This window comes from Centruroides sculpturatus, unplaced genomic scaffold (assembly GCF_000671375.1).
Source record: "Centruroides sculpturatus isolate CEXI.00-Female unplaced genomic scaffold, Cexi_2.0 scaffold98, whole genome shotgun sequence".
NCBI lineage: Eukaryota > Metazoa > Arthropoda > Arachnida > Scorpiones > Buthidae > Centruroides > Centruroides sculpturatus.
In genome coordinates this window covers 1,106,126-1,123,047 of record NW_019384476.1, presented here as the reverse complement: position 1 = coordinate 1,123,047, position 16,922 = coordinate 1,106,126, and the positions used below count along the sequence as shown (strand labels likewise).

The 16,922-nt window shown below is 30.8% G+C and overlaps 2 protein-coding genes across 2 annotated transcripts; one reads left to right on the top strand and one right to left on the bottom strand.

The window, feature by feature from the left end:
* Positions 1–782: 782 nt before the first annotated feature.
* On the bottom strand, positions 783–15,996 carry LOC111621336. Its single transcript, XM_023363432.1, has 8 exons — positions 15,879–15,996; positions 10,183–10,272; positions 7,800–7,886; positions 2,886–2,938; positions 2,335–2,461; positions 2,224–2,255; positions 1,670–1,826; positions 783–1,137 (listed from the first exon to the last, which is right to left on the bottom strand). Exons 1-8 carry the CDS (start codon positions 15,961–15,963, stop codon positions 1,037–1,039), a joined length of 732 nt encoding a protein of 243 aa, XP_023219200.1. The 5' UTR covers positions 15,964–15,996; the 3' UTR covers positions 783–1,036.
* LOC111621337 (tigger transposable element-derived protein 1-like) lies at positions 13,604–14,639 on the top strand. The gene has a single exon (XM_023363433.1). The coding sequence runs from the start codon at positions 13,754–13,756 to the stop codon at positions 14,402–14,404; it is 651 nt and encodes a 216-aa protein (XP_023219201.1). The 5' UTR covers positions 13,604–13,753; the 3' UTR covers positions 14,405–14,639.
* Positions 15,997–16,922: the final 926 nt, after the last annotated feature.

The window sequence follows — 16,922 nt, the reverse complement described above, 5'->3', positions numbered from 1 at the left end:
ATCAACCATCTTCTGAGGTGCTTATTTTTACGGATGTTCCTTGTCTTAACCAAGTGAGCCCACCGGTGGCCAAGTTGTCTTCGTACCCTAAACATTGGGAGTTCGGTCGTGGGTTTGCACCTCGCTCGGATGGGCAGTCTGGCCATGTGGAGTTTTCTGGGTTTTTTCCATGTCTGTAATGCCTAAATAGAGGCCAGTTTTCCTTAAAAGACCTCCCGGAAGGCATCCCCCTAGGCAGATCTGTCCAAGTGTTGCGATGCCAAAACTTAACCAATTAGTTCGTGTGGTTGTCCTCTAATATAATTTATGTCAGAACTCTGCGCAATGGTTTCATGGATCTTGGAATCATATTTTCTGAGTTACTGACTGTTAAGAATAAAAGAGCCAGGATATTTTTAATTCCATAAGCCACCCTCTGGGTTGGGTGGACAACTTCAGAATTTCGAATGGAACTGCCCCAATTTTTTTTTATTCAGAAAATCTTTTTCAAAGTGATGCTATTGGAGAAGTACCACTGTTCTCTGCTACGACACACGTGCTTCAGTCTCACCAAATTTAGTCCTAGGTGATAAAGCAAGATCTGTTGTGATGTTTCGAATCTTTGAATAAGATAAAGGGGGCATTACGAACGACTATAAAAGTTGGCTTCCGGAAACTACGTATCGTCACCCAAGAGGATCAATTAGTTCGAAAGCAACCATGTGCTGAGTCTACGAGCCTTTGGGAAATTTGCAGTACTAAATAACGTTGCGATGACTCAACCAAAGAAAAGACACAATTACTTAACAAGATGTCTGTACAATTTATTTTCTATAAGAAAAAAAAGTTTTACTTGACGTTTTATTATAATTTCGAAATGGATAATTTGATAAAACGAAAATGACCGTCAAATAAAACCAGCCCGTCTGCATTCTAAGAATTTAAATTATCACAGCACAATATTTGTAAATATATACAAAAATAAATTTTTCAACTAGCAACGGATGATTGTTGAGCAAAAAAACTAATTCACTTTTTTAAGGCCATCTTCGTTTCTCTATAAAAATCTGGGGCGAAACTGTCGGAGCAGAGCCGAAGAACTGTTGCGCCTGTGGATGGTCAGCTGCGGGAATGCGTTCTCCACTTCCGGTGGCACTCCTGTAGTAAAATTCCAAATGTTAATTAAATAATTAATGTGGCGTTAATATTTACGTTTAAAGACAAAAATGCCACCCAGTGTTTGGCCAGGAAGCAAGAGTGCCCTAGAACTGGGTGTTACGTTAGTTACGGTCTTTTTTTTTAATGTGTAATTATATACTTTGGCATTGGTACAGAACTGCCAAGATTCTCAGAAAAATTGGTGCAATAAGAATATTTCTGGCGGTTTTATTTTTTCGGTATTAACCGATAAATTAATTGACTTAAGTCACAATTATTTCCATGTACAGTACAATGTTATTATGTTGCCCATTAATTACAATCTACTCGTTTAAAAATGAAAAATTCCTTTCAAAAATTGGCAGACAGCACTGAAAATTCGTCGGCCAGACACGGTAATTGACTGTGAACGAGTTAAATACCCGTCAATTTAGTCGTTATTAAAACTACAAGTTCTTTTTTCTAAATGAAATTACATTCACAAAAGTTTACATTTATCAATTTTTAAGTGGCATAATTGCAAATTACTTACTGAATCTTAAGCGTGAAATTTCGCCGGGTTCTTCCCAGAACGGACCCGGTCCCGGTAATGGTATGGGCTGAACCGGATACGGTATTAATTCTGGCGTGACATAGCGCTGCATCTGTTTCCTTATGGCTTTTTTATTTTCGAATTCTTCTTTGTATTTCTGAAAAAGTGACCAAATCAATTGTCATAACATACTGGTTGCAAAACTTAAGCAACAATTGTTTTTCTTGCCGTAACTTCGCAAGAAATTGCCCGGGAGACGCAAAATTCAGAATACAGAAAGAGTATTTTGTACTTAAAGGACAAAGCATACTAGTGCAAAAAAATGTATAGAACACATACAGTATGGAATGAAAGCCTTCTGTTTATTGTAGTCTTGCACTGCATGCATTTTGCCTGGCCTCCCGTCACCCACCATGTTTTCTTCCTACATACGAATCGCCTTTCTACCGATGACAACGAGTCCTTTTCCACAATTTTATAGCAGTTTGCTTAACACACACATCGTTGCTTAAGTTTTGCATGCCAGTCTATATTATTTTTATAAAAATAATTACCTGCTTATAATTCTCCACGTCAGACAGATTAACTACAAAGAAATAAAGTTAACAGTATATATTTATTAAGAAATGAATATGTGGATTTATTTTGGAAATAAAAATAATTACCAAAAGGAAAATCTTGCCGTAAAAGACTTTTCCAAAAATTCGGAAGATCTGCCAGCTCGTTTAATTCCACATTTACGGAGGACATTTTTAACAGAGACGGCGCATCCAGGAACGACATGATATGTAACTGTCGATGCAAATTTATACAACTCAATTCAATCGGTAGTTTCAATTCAGAAACTACCGATTCAAACGATAAACACAAACCAATTTTGGAAAACGAGGTTTTAACTAAACCGTAGCTTAGACCGGAGGCGCGGAACCTTTTTTATTCACAAGACCAAATCCCATTTTGGAGAGATCTCGTAACGCACGTCTACAAAATGGGATTTGCCTCGTTCCGTTGCATAAGAGTATACATTTGGCACATATGCATAAAAGCATACCCACATATTTAGAAAAATGCCTCGGTGGTGGGCCGGCCGGACACGCAACGGATGGAATAAAGGCCCCCTCGGTACCCGCAGGAGAAGAAGTTTAAAAAAATGTATCATTGCTAGAAACAATTCTAAATTTAAAAGCAACAATGTTATTTTATTTGAAATTCTTACTTTAATGTCCGTCGGTAAAGAAGAGAATCCCCAAATTGGTCTAATCTTAGATACTGAAAAACAAATTGAAATGAATAAAAATGATTAAGTAAACCGATGGAAATTATTTAAAAATTGAATAAAAAGCATTAATTTAATAAATAAATAGATTTGATTTGTTTATATAAAAGTCAAGAACAAAGCAATTATTTTACTCTTTTCTTAAAATTGTTTAAAACAATGAAAAGAAACATTCCGGTGGCATTTTTAAAATCAGTAAAAACAAACAAAAAAAATATTTGCATAAATAATTTTGCAAAGAGAATCATTTAGAAGCTTCCTGATACAATTATAATTTCCTGTCAAAGTAATAAAATATCTTGTGGTAAATTTAAAGGTACACATAGAAGCAAGCCTGAATTATTATAATGATCAAATAATGCCAGATTAACTTGGCTAATTTCATAGATACCAAGTAATTTGGAATAAAGACAGGCAGTTAAACTGCCTTCTTATATTATATTAAATTTAATAATAGTCTTAATTTATAAAATTAAATTAAACAATTTAGACTATTCCAGAAGAAAACTCAATGAAATTAATTAGATAAATTCTAATCCAATTTCAAATGATAAGACCTGATTAATTCGTGGTATTTTTGTCTAGATTTTTCTTTTAATATGATTTTTACCATTATATATGAAGATTCTATCATAGTACATTTAAATTTTAGTTTTGTACTTTTGACATTATCATTAACTTAAACTAACAAAGAACTTTTGTTTTTCTCCTGTCATATTTTGATTCAAATTATAAATACAGTAGAGCATCGATTAACCGTCACATCGGTTAACTGACCATTCTAGTTGGCAAATTTCAAATGTCCGCTAGTGATGTGGCATTATAATATTTGGCTAGGTCTTGGCTACTTTATTATTATTTTTGTTAAATTTTTGCGTGTTTTAGCTAGCAACATCACTCAACCATGAAAGGGAGGCCAGTATTTAAACGAGGCTTAATTTTCTAATTATGAGTGGTTGTTTTGTGAGCAATAAAATAATTTAAAAATAATTTTTAATGATACAATAGCAACGTTTATTATTTAAAAAAAAAATTGTTAGGCTAAACATCAATGAAAATTCAATGCGAAGTTGGTTAATAGTGATATATTAATAAGCTAATTACATGGGATATACTAATATACAGGGTTCCTACTCAAATTTTTGTTTTGAATTCCCTGACTTTCCCTGACCAACTTTGTCCAAATTCCCTGACCCTCACATTTTTTAGTGTGGAATATGGACATAATAAAACAGCATTTACTGTTAACATTGAGTACATTTAGCCCTCTAAGTTGATATGCTTCAAAGACTGCCACATTAAAAAAATACAGTACATACATCCTGTAGAAAAATGTTTGATAGAATCCACAACTTCAATGTAATGAAAAAATAAGCAATTTATAAACAAAACACAAGCTTTTTAATTTATCATCATTTATCATTATTATTTGTATGTANTTCCATTGTCTCGCCTTTCTGTGAAATCTGACACCGATGAGTCATTGTGTTTACAGCTGGATGACCTGGAGAACAGCTGGTGTTGGGATTTCCCGGGACATTCTCATAGAAGTCTCGGGAGGAGAAGGGTTTAAAGTAGAGTGAATACTAGCTGGCTGTATATTTTTAAATATTTTTCAAAAATTACGTTTTTTTATTGCGATTTCCGACCCCCCGACTTAATTAAACGTATATATAATAAAATATATTAATTTAAAAAAATTAAAAAACTATTGGAGGTCGTTTTTGACATCAGAAACTAGCTTTAAATAACTTTATCGAAGTAAAATCCGTGCACTACTACTTTAGAACGATGAATGAAATTTGATAAAAAAAACTCCCATTAAAAAACAATTAAGCGTTAATCGTGCGTCATTAAAGGTATATTAAAATCGCGATAAAATATTTTCGCGCGGGAAAAAATTTTTGAAAAAATTTGGAGACTTAAAAAACATCCAAAAATCCAAAAAAAAAACAAAAATTTTTTCGGAGGGCCCAAATGCCCGAGTTTTATGTAACGCTATGGAACTTGCCCGAGTTATCTCGGGTTTTAAAGATTGCAGCATTACTTCTTGCCGCCTGCAGATGGCTGTAATTGGTCATCCATATTCAGCAAACGAGATCAACAATGCAGTTAAGGAGACAAATTCCCTGACTTTTTGACAAATTACTTGACTTTTTGACAATTTTCAACAAATTCCCTGACTTTTTCCAAACACTAATGAAAATCCCTGACTTTTCCTGATTTTCCCTGACTTTCCAGGTGCGTAGGAACCCTGAATATACTATAATAATAATATATTTTTTCCCTTCTTTTCGGTTATCCAATTTTTTCAGTTATCTGACCAACCTGAGTCCCCAATTGAGTCGGATAATCGATGCTCTACTATATTATCTTTTAGTCTAGGAAACAAGACTAATATCGGTTCAAATGTTGCTAACTCTCATTATGTCAAGAAAAGAAAACATAATAAAAGCCATTGAGATTTAATGGGGTAAAAATTAAAATAAATTTTCAGAGAAACAAGTTAATTGGTCAGAATTAGAATTTCTGTCTCCAAAACTTTCGACGAATTTCGATGTTTCCCGACTCGAGGTGCACAGCTTTTATGAAGTTAAATTTAAAAATCAGAGATGTATAAAATTTATTATGTTTTTCATTTCAATAAAATGAATATTGTATCAGACACAGTAATTGCTTAAGAATCTACTTGCGCTATGCTCTCCAGTAGAATTAATTTCTCAGCTGGTGTGAGAGTCGCTCTATGGCGGGAAGAAGTTATCTATTTGGTTAATAGGTACTTCTCCCGTTTTCAAGCATTTTTGTAACTTCTACTGTTCTGTCAAAAAATCTTATTAATAATTACATTTTTTAATTTTATATCATGTATAAAAAAGAAAAAGTATATTTGGTTTATAAAAAAAATTAATATGATGATGATTTTAAATTACAGATGAGGATGTAGATAAATCGAAAATATAACTATTTTTGATTTAATTTATCCAGATTTTAAATAGAAATCTTTTTAAAATTGTTGAAACTAATAAACTAATATCTCAAATTTATAGTAGAGATAACAGAGATTTATCACACTGCTATGGCAACATAAAAATGACACTTCTATCACTAGAATGCAATCTTCTGTCATTTTAATGTTATCAGTAGTATTGTGATAAGTCTCTGTTATGTCTACTATAATATTAGAGATAATAGTTTCAATGATTTTCAAGACAAGAAGCTCTTTTATAATGTTAAAAACTGTTATATTGCTACATATTGTGAATGAAAGTTTTGTACTTAATGTTCTTGTATAATATATCTGTTTAATAAATAGGTAATGATAAAATAAGTAAATAAATTTGCATTTTACTGTTTTGTTTTATTATGTATGTATGTATGACAATATAATTAGGAAAACCATAGCTTATCCTCTGATACATTTAAATAGCCATAGAAATTTACCTCAGATAAAGACAAACTATTTTTAAAATAATTTATTAACTTTAACACTAAATAAAGTGTGCTATACAATTTTACTTGATTTAGTATAGTGAGATATAATATTTGGGAAGAAATAGTTTTGTATTTTTGGCAAGAGAAACTACATTTCTTATGACACTCACATTGGCTCTATATAGTTTGGTAATTTATATAATATTCTGCACTATCAAAAGTAAAATATGAATGAAGATTTATTGATGGCTTACTACACTTGTCCTTTATTTATATAGATTTAAAATAACACTAACGTATCTTTCTTTTAGCCTCCATGTCATCACTAATCACTATCACTGTCCATACCTAATAATACTGTCTGAACTCTTGCCATCCTAGATTTACCTATTTTATGTGTCAACCTCTAACTTATCATCCTCTAATCATCTCCAAGTTATGTCTGTAAATATGTTGAATATGTTGTTTAAATAGTTGGAATTTGTTAAAGGAAAAAGAGGAGTCTATATTAGAAATCCTAGAATTAAATCTATTGACTTAATCTCCCTCTCTAAACTGTTCCTAACTTTTTTGGCTCAACTTTACTCTCTCTCTATTTCATTAATAAACACAATATAAATTGTGAATAACATATATCATAGCTCTTTTCTCATTGCAAACTACAATAATTTACCTAATATTAATAAATAAAAAAAGGATATGGACTTGAAATCAAGAAATGAAAATTAAGACAAATTTAATTATTTTGGCACGAGCAGGATAGAGATAAAAAAACTGGATATGAATTTCTCTGGATCATTCATTAATAGTAATAATTACTTCTGGTAAAGCTGCAAAACTTCTGCAGATATTAAAAACCCTCAAAACTTGTTACATTGACTCTACAGGCTGAATGTTTGCTTTATAATTTTTAAATTAGAAATTAAAATTCAATTCTGCTTTATTTATTTTTTGTTTCAGCAAATACTTTTTAAATTTGATATTAATTAATCTTTAAATTCTAACCACATTATTTAATTCAGTTTAGAATTATTGTCATTAACATTTTTAAAACACTGATTAATTGACCTCAGATTGAATTACTCTGACCTTTTGAATCAATTATTATACTATTAAGAATTACAGTTTTAAAACTTTTATACCATTTTATTCTGTTTACGGGTCAGTTTAACAATCTCTTGTAGTAGTGATTTAATGTTATTTAAATAACTAATTTAAAAATTAATTTATTAATTATATATCATCATTATCAAAAAATATTTTTATTTTGGACAGCTGTTGTTCATCTTGCTTACCATAAATTTTTTTAATAGATTAGTTATTTATAAATATGAATTTATAAAGGAAAAATAATTAATTTATAATAAATTATTTTAAAAATTTCAATTAAAAGTTGAAAGAGAAGAATAAAAAATAATATACTTTCTTGAGATTCTATCAATAATGGATAGCCAACTTCATTTTTAAAACAATATGAAAGTTCTGGTAAATTCTTATATTTTGGTGTTCCTAAAATTATAAAATAAATAATAAAATTACTTTTTAAATTAATTATTATTTTTTATATATTATGTAAGATTTTAAATATCTTAATATATATTGATGATGCATAAAAACTATTATGTAAAGAAAATAGATTTCATTTCTTAAAATTTATATAATCAAAATTATAATTTCTTAAATAATATTTTTGTTTTAAAAGAAAAACTTTTAAATTCTAAAGATGCATCATAAAAAAAACTTTGGTTTGCAAAATATATTATTATTGAAAACTGCAAAATTTGGCATTCATATGTAAATCAATGGCAGTCAATTAACATTTTAATGATGATGAGGATGAATATCACTATTGATGATTTAATAGTAATTCTGCAAATAGAGCACAGAAGCCAATGTCAATCAGACAGTGAAAAACCTGAAAACTGGGTGATTATTATTATTTATTATTTTGTATATACACTTTTTAAGAGTGTATGTCCTAAGGACAAATTATTTTCTAAGTTTATAGCATTACATTTGTGTTTAATGTATATTAAATATTCAATACTATTAACCTCTCAACGTACGAACTATTAAAAAGAATGGCTTCAAATGAAAAAATTGTTTATTATTATTTAAAAGAAAGCATCTATTTTATCTGGAAAAAAAGTTTCATTCGAATTTTTTCAATTTGTTAAAATTGGTTCCTAAATGGCATCTCCTCCTTTGGATAGCCAACTTTACAGGGGCCCCCTGCGATTCGGCTTCTCTGTACTATTATTAGTTTTGCCGAGAAGCTGCCATTCGTCGGTTAGCGATAAAATAATTAAAAAAGTTAATTTAACCACAAAATATATAATGAAGGTAATGTAAAAAATGAAATGAAGTTCGTAGCTATCTAAGCTTTGATTTGCTTTCTTGTATTTGTTTGAACCAATAAATGTTTTCTCACCATTCCAGGTCATAAATATTTCGGAAAAGTCAGTCCCTTACCATTGTAAAGTAATTAGCAGTAAGAAGAAAGATTATTGGCTGATAAAATCAATAGTAATCTTTTTAGAACTGTAATTGGTTTATTTCTGTATTTGTTGAGACATTATTTGACATAAAAAGCTTTACAATAAGCTCCCACAAAAAATCAAAATAATTTATAATACACCATTTTATAAAATAAATTTATAGAAAATTATAGTATAAATTTTCATTTATTTTATAATGTATTATTTAGAAACTTATTATTTTTTATGTAACACAATACTGGCAAAGAGACACTCGATACAAGCTTCAGTACAGATAAACATCTGGACGACCTTGAAAACAGCTGATTGTAAGCTTTCGCGGGTTGTTCCCAACAACAGCCTGAGGGGAAGTAGGTTTCCTACACACGTCTGAACTAGTTACTGCAAATACTCGATTGTATTACGTTATTTTCTGATAATTTTTTTTTATTTTCTTGTTATTACCTATATTATATGCTAATCTAAACCTCATTTACCTAACATTGTTTTTTTGTGTTTTACAGGAAAAACTCCCAAAAACTAATTAAAAAAACATTTAATACACCAAATTATGAATTAGATTTCTAAAAAATTTTAACATATAACTTAATTTCCTTTGCTGCGTATTATTTAAAAACGAATTGTCTTTTAAATAAAAAAATATCGCGACGGATCACGTGACACGCGCTGCTGTTCGGTGTAGTTAGCGTAATGTCCTTGAAAACAGCTGTTTATAGCCATTAGCGGGATATTCTCATACAAATCGCAGGGGAAGACCGGTTTGTAGACAGATGTGCATCAGTTACCGTAAACACTCAAATACATGACGAATTTTTCCATTCGATATACTATCTCTATACATAGGGACCAAAGAAATGGTCAAAAAATAAACTTCTATTACGTGTAAAATTACGAAACTTGCTGAGATCATCAACAACATCCAATAAAATGTAAATTAACTTTATTTGAATTATTTCGACCAACGAGGAGTTACGTACGATTATTTAAATTTGCCCGAGTTATCTCGGGACCGGGCAACTCCTCGTGAAAACGTTTCCCGAGTATACTCGGGACTGGGCGTTAAGGGGTAAAATCTTTATACACTGAAATTTATATTTTAAAATTTTGTAATCTAATTTATTCAATTGCAAGTGCTATTTACTTTGTCATATACTAATGTATAAATGAAATTACATAAATGTATGCTTCTTTATGTCAAAATGAATCACCTCAAGAACTTTTATCATATATATTTTGATTTATAAAGACTGAAGAAATTGTAGCTATTCAGATTATAAATGTAAGAGAAATTTATTTTCGTAACTTACTAGAATCTGGCGTAAGAATAATATAATCTTCTAACTGAATATGCATATTATATTGCCCATTACTTGTGTTACATTCTTGATTGACACTGCCTGTAAATTAAATAAAAATAATTAAACTTATTAACCGGACAAAAATATAAAATATAAAATGTTAAATATTTACAACAAATTTTGAATATTTAATAATAAGAAAATGTATCAAATTTATAAGATAAACTAAACTATAATTAGAAAATATAAAAAGTATATTTTTCATAAGAAAAGAACTAAAGAAAGAAATTCAAATATGAATTTATCTATTAAAATGTTTTTACTGAGTTCTATTAATAAATGTTAGTCTTTTATAAATACATTACATTATTCAATACATTGAATTAATAACCTTAAAATTTGTTATATAAAAATATTGTTATAAATCCAGGCATACTGTTAGAAATGGTTCTTTAAGATAGTTCCTAACAGAAATAAAATAACTTGTATGTACAACTTTATTCAATATTAGGAAAGATTATCATGTTTCGTATATCTATAACTAGATATTACAGTTATTATTAATTTATAAATGTACTGTACATGTATACATTAATGTACTGTACTATATATGTTGCAATCAATTTGATATGAATATTAGCAGAAATACAGTTACTTATCATTACTAACTTTAATGAATTATAAATATTTTGTGAATGCCAAGGTTTTAATTTCTAAACTTATGAATAGGCTTTTAAATTTAGATAATTTTGACTTACAAACATTTGACTTTGAAATTCTGAGATTTAAACAATTTGATTTATGAACATCAGCAATAATGACTGTGATAGTGAATATATTCAATCAATTTTTGTGATTTTCAACCATATGGCTGAAGGTACACATCCAGATGTTATTAAGTGTAGTTCTCTAATTTCAAAAGTAGCTTTAAAAATCTAATTATCAAGGGTTTAAAGTGAAATATCAGTGCTGGTATTAATAGTGATAATAATAATATATCTGGCTTTAGTTTAGAAACTAAGCTAGACATTATAAAAAGAAGAGAAAAGTGAGAAAGGGGTGGAAAAAGCTTGCCGTTATAACTTGAACTGATTAAAGTAACAATACAATTATAAAAGACAAATAAAGAATTGTGGTGGTTGCAAACAGCCTTCATAATTCATTCTTTGTTTTTTATAATTCTTTCTTTACAATTCTTCAATTACAATTTTTTCTTTATCTCATGTAGAAACAGCAGAGCCATCAAGAGCTTATATAGGGCCATGGGTAGGATGGGCCCTTTAGTTTTTTTTTTGAACAGATGAAATACTGTATGTAAAATGTTTCTTTATTAGTAAAAGGCACAAATAACAAATAACAAAAGACACTATGCGTTTAGCTGGCAGAATTTTCTTCTGCCGGCTAAACATGTGAAAAGGAGGAGAAGGTAAGAAATAGGATGAGGAGATAGAAAGAGAAAGAAAGGTTCCTTCTAAATGGCATATGTAAGGTTATTACTTTCTGTACATTTAATGTTGGCCTGCAGTTTTTAGGCTGTGAGGCCATGAATCTAAAAGAAAACTTCAGTTACAGCATACACCAATAAGTAGTGCAGCTACATACGAGCTAGACAGAGTAAAGATTAAGGCTTAAAACTAAAGTGAAGGCTTAAATATAATAAAAAAAATTAATACAGAACCTAAGCTAGCAATCCCTATAAGAAGCAGAATAACATAACTGAAACAACCAGGAGAAACAGCTAAAAAACTGATAACTTATATCTAACTTCACTACGTTAAAATTAACTTTTAGCTATTTTAAACTAACTTATTACTAAACAAGGATGATGACAAGGACAACTCAAACAGATAAGAGTATGCCAAGACAAAAGACCTATGAACAAGACACCAATTTTTTTTATGAGATGACAAAAGAGAACAAAATGAAACAATGGATAAAAAATTTTGTTGTAAATTCTAAAAATTAATAAAATAATTTCTAGATTAAAACCAAGTAAAACTACTCTCTCTTNACAAGACACCAATTTTTTTTATGAGATGACAAAAGAGAACAAAATGAAACAATGGATAAAAAATTTTGTTGTAAATTCTAAAAATTAATAAAATAATTTCTAGATTAAAACCAAGTAAAACTACTCTCTCTTATCCAACTTTGAGTGATTTATTTTAGCAGACAAACAAATAACGTAGAAATACTAAACTTTAACTTTAATTGCCAATAACTTCATGTTCATAAAATCCAAATGCATTTCACTTACAATAAAGCCTCATCAGTGCACATAATCTTTACAACAAAATTTTTTATGAATTTTTTACCAATCCCATTGTTTTAAATTTTGTGAAACAATGGAATTAAGACAAAACAGAACCCAAGTGACAATAAAGCTAAAGGATTACAAAAAGTATAACTGGGAATAAACTAAGCAAGAAAGAAAACCTTTATGTTTTGTGTGCCATGAGGGAGAGAAACTGCAAGAGCCTTGCTGAGGGATATGAATGAAAGTAAGTGATGGTACATTATACAGTACTTGTCTGAATGAATTGCTGTGGTGTGCATGGCAAATTGTATCCTTCCAAAATTGCTGCTCTACTTAAGCCATTCCTAATGTTAGTGTACTGTACCTATCACAGTAAAAAATTAAGTACAGTGGGTGATCGGTTAACGAACACTTTCGGGAAAGATTTTTATGATCAGACAACAAACACATGTTCGGTTAACTAACACTTTACTGAATAAACATAAAAAGAAGCGACAGAAAATAACGAAAACCGATTGATTTTCCCGTGTCTTCAGGTAACAATTCGAAACCTTTCAGAGCGAGGGAGATGTCAACATCGATGTCAACCCGATACCGATTGGATAGTATAATATTTCTCTGAATTTTGAAACTCTTCCTTGTAATTCCAGCTTTTTGTTTACCTTTCTGACAAATAATTTTTTATAGTATTTGCGAGACTGTCGGACATGCACTTGTTAAGTTTTGCATCGGGGTTTATTTACGAAAGGTGAAAGAAGTTTAACTGTCTCATCAGATATTCGTTAACGTTTTAATACCAAATTTCGAATTTCATCTGGGCCTTGCATTTAAGTAATTTTTTGTGGGCTAGTTGATTTCTGTTCTCTGAATTTTTGTGAGTGCTTTTCTGAACTTTTTATTTCAAACAGAAATTGATAATATTATGGAGCCTAAAAAGAAGAGTGTCAAGAACTGTGCTCACCATAGAAACCAAGCAAGAGATAGTAGCCAAACTAGAGTGGGCAGAAGATGTCTGATGTTGCTAGGCAGTATGGCTTGAACAGGTCTACAGTAGGCACAATCTTAGCTAAGAAAGATATAATGAAGAAGACTCAGAGCTAAAAGAGTAACAAAAATCACATTCTGAGAAACAAAGATGTTCCATCCATGAAAAATGGAGAGATTGCTTTTAATTTGGATAAAAGAAAGGGAAATGAAAAGAGTTGTAACTAGTATGACTATCATTCAAGAGAAAGCTAGAGAAATTTTTAAAGACTAAAGAAACAAACTCCACATTCGTCACACAAGGAGATAGAATTCAAAGCTATTACTGGATGGTTTTCAATGTTTAGACGGAGAACTGGCATTAAATATGTGGTTATTCACAATGAGTCTGCTAGTGCGGATAAAGAAGAAGCTGAGAAGTTCTATCTCAAATTTGAAGAATTCATTAAAAAAGAAGGATATTGTCCACAACAAATTTTCAATTGTGATGAAACTGGTTTATTTTGGAAGCGCATGCCGAGCCATACCTACATTACAAAAGAAGAGAAAAATATTCCTGGGCATAAACCCATGAAAGACAAATTGATGTTACTTTTGGGAACTAATGCTAGCGGTGATATGAAGCTTATCCTGCTTCTTGTCTATCACTATGAGAACCCTAGAGCATTCAAAAAAAATTCCATAATTACAGAAAACCTGCCAGTGATGTGGAGATCAAATGAAAGGGCATGGGTCATGCAGGCACTTTTCAAAGAATGGCTGTTTGAAGTTTGTGCTCCAAGCATCAAAGATTACCTTCAGACCGATGAATTGCCATTAAAAGCACTGTTGCTACTGGACAATGTACCAGGACACCCAAAAGACCTTGAAGATAATTTGCTAGAAGACTTTCCCTGGCTGACAGTTCAGTTTCTACCTCCAAATACCACTTCGTTGATTCAACCAATGGATCAAGAGGCTATTGCAGGTTTCAAGGAATTGTACATTTGAGCACTGTTTCTTCGGTGTTTTGAAGCATTCCAGTTCTCCTCAACGATGACATTAAAAACGTTTTGGAAAGAAAAAGTTGATATTCTTGAAGCTATATAGCTCATTCAAAAGGCATGGTCAGAAGTCACTCAACGACAATTGAATTCTGCTTGGCGAAAGCTGTGTCCCTCCTGCATTCAGGGAGAGAGAGATGATGTCCCTGAAATAATGGATGAAATTGTGACAACTGCTAGAGATCTGGAATTGGAAGTGAATAAAGATGATATTGAAGAGCTCATAATGGAACCTGAAACTGATCTGACGACAGAAGAACACCAACAAACTCAGCGAGATGTGTTTTCTTCTGAAAAAGAAGAAGATGAAAAAGGATCAATGTCAACATCTGCTATTAAAGAACTCTTGAAGAAGTGGGAGGATGTCAGAACAACAGTCTTAGAATGGCATCCAAACCAAGTTGAGGTTAATAGGCTTGGGAATCTCTATGATGACAATGCTATTAATTACTTCCGAAAAATCCCGAAAAAGAGAGAAAAGCAATCAATATTGGACAGATTCTTTAACCCCTACAAACGGAAAAAACATAACTAATAAAAATGCAAGACTGTGTATACATGTATTTTTATTATTACACATAAATAAACGTAGTAGAAAGAATATATTTTTTTATTTTTTGGAGTCTCCTTAACAAAAATTAATCAAATTCCCATAAAAACCTATGGTAAATCGATAATTGGTTAACGAACAAACTCTTGGAACAGATTAACCGATCACCCACTGTATATTGGTCTAAATTGTTATTGGTATTGTTGCAGTGGGGATGGTATATATTGTCTTCAAGGCATTGACAAATATGATGTATAAAAAAAAAACAACAAAAATTAAATCTATAAAGGTATGGTTTTTATCCGATTATGACAATGCGACACATGGGAGATCTGTTGAGGGTGAATGCCTCCCAGGAGGTCTTTTATGGGAAATTAGCTCCTATTTACATATTACTAAGATGAAGAAAATCTGGAAAACTATGGCCAGCTTGTTGGCAAAGTGTGAATCCATGACCAACTACCAGTGTTTGGTGGTTTCATCCACTCACCCACTGGTGGGCCCATAGGTCTTTAAAGCCTTTGACTTCAAGTATGAATATTGTGAATAAAATTATCATCATTATATTTGATACGAATAAATTTAATCTGAAAAAGAAAAAAATGTATAAAAACGGTATTATTTTACAATAACAGTGCTTAAGAATTTAACAATTAACTTTTTAAAACTCATTTTCATAACTGTTTTTAACTTTCTTCAATTGAATTCTTCATTCAAACCAATTTATATACGGAACATGTTTAGTGACATATACAAAATTATTAACATATAGTATGAATAGAAGGAAAGGATATCTGTGTAAATTATTTATTGAACTTTTGTTACATTTGTTCATTCCTAAGATTAAAAAACGTAATTTTATAATTCTTACCATATATTGCAAGAAACTTTGTTGTTACTTTTAAACATTTTAAATTGACAATAACATTAGGGCATAAGGAGTGTTCATAAGACATTTCATATAAATCCTTCTTTTGCCATCCATTAGGTCAAGAACTGTGCTCACCATAGAAACCAAGCAAAAGANTAAGACAGACCTCAGAAAAATACTTTATGAGGCATAAAGCTGTCTTTATCATGAAAATTAATTAACTAAGGATTTTTTTGCCCTGCCAGGGTGTGGCCGAGTTATCCGGAGTGCCGGGTTATCGAGAGCCAAGTTTTCGAGGTTCTACTGTATAATATATTGATATAGATAATGACAAGAAAGTTAAAAAAGTTAAGTTTACTATATCCAGTATTTTCATTTGCTACAAGTCACTATAGATCATAAATAATCACAGTTTATTTTAAAAATTGTTAAAAATCTAAATACAGGGTGTCTGAGTTAAGTGTTTCATAACTTCTAAGAGGGGTAGGGTGCATCCCAATGACTCAGGATCATATTGCACTGTAGGGTCGGAAATGCTAGATGGTAGATGGTGTTGCGCGAAAGTTCCAAGCATTCTTGCAGGGAATCGACATTTCGCACAAGGACACAGAGTTAGCCGATATGCATTTGGTGTACGGGCCTGAAGATTGTAGTAGGCTAGCCACACAGTGCTTGTACACAGAACGATATCTGATGAGGTGTATTCCCAGCCATAATTTCTTTGCAAGCCTGCACCAGAGGTTAGCTGTTTCTACGTACATCACTGCTTCAGGAAAGCATTTCTGACCCTGCATTGTTATATGATTCCGAGTCGTCGGGATGCACCCTACCTCTCTTAGAAGTTCTAAAACGTTTAACTAAGACACCCTGTATATATTTTTTTCATTTTACAAATAAAAAATAATATCTTTAAATAAATAGTAATTTGAATTTGAAACAACAAGTTCATAATAAATTCATGTAAAAAATTATATTAAAGTTAATATAGTATATTTCAACACGGTAATTAAATGAAAAGCTTACTTACAAGGAATTTCATATAAA

Bases quoted from the DNA above. Each gene is read 5' to 3' on its own strand.
- LOC111621336 (XM_023363432.1), bottom strand. From the start codon at position 15,963: ATGTCTTATGAACACTCCTTATGCCCTAATGTTATTGTCAATTTAAAA. The intron at 1,827-2,223 runs GTAATTATTTTT...TCACTTTTTCAG, and splicing joins ACGTGGAGAATTATAAGCAG to AAATACAAAGAAGAATTCGA. The intron at 1,138-1,669 runs GTAAGTAATTTG...ATTTTACTACAG, and splicing joins AATTTCACGCTTAAGATTCA to GAGTGCCACCGGAAGTGGAG.
- LOC111621337 (XM_023363433.1), top strand. From the start codon at position 13,754: ATGTTTAGACGGAGAACTGGCATTAAATATGTGGTTATTCACAATGAG.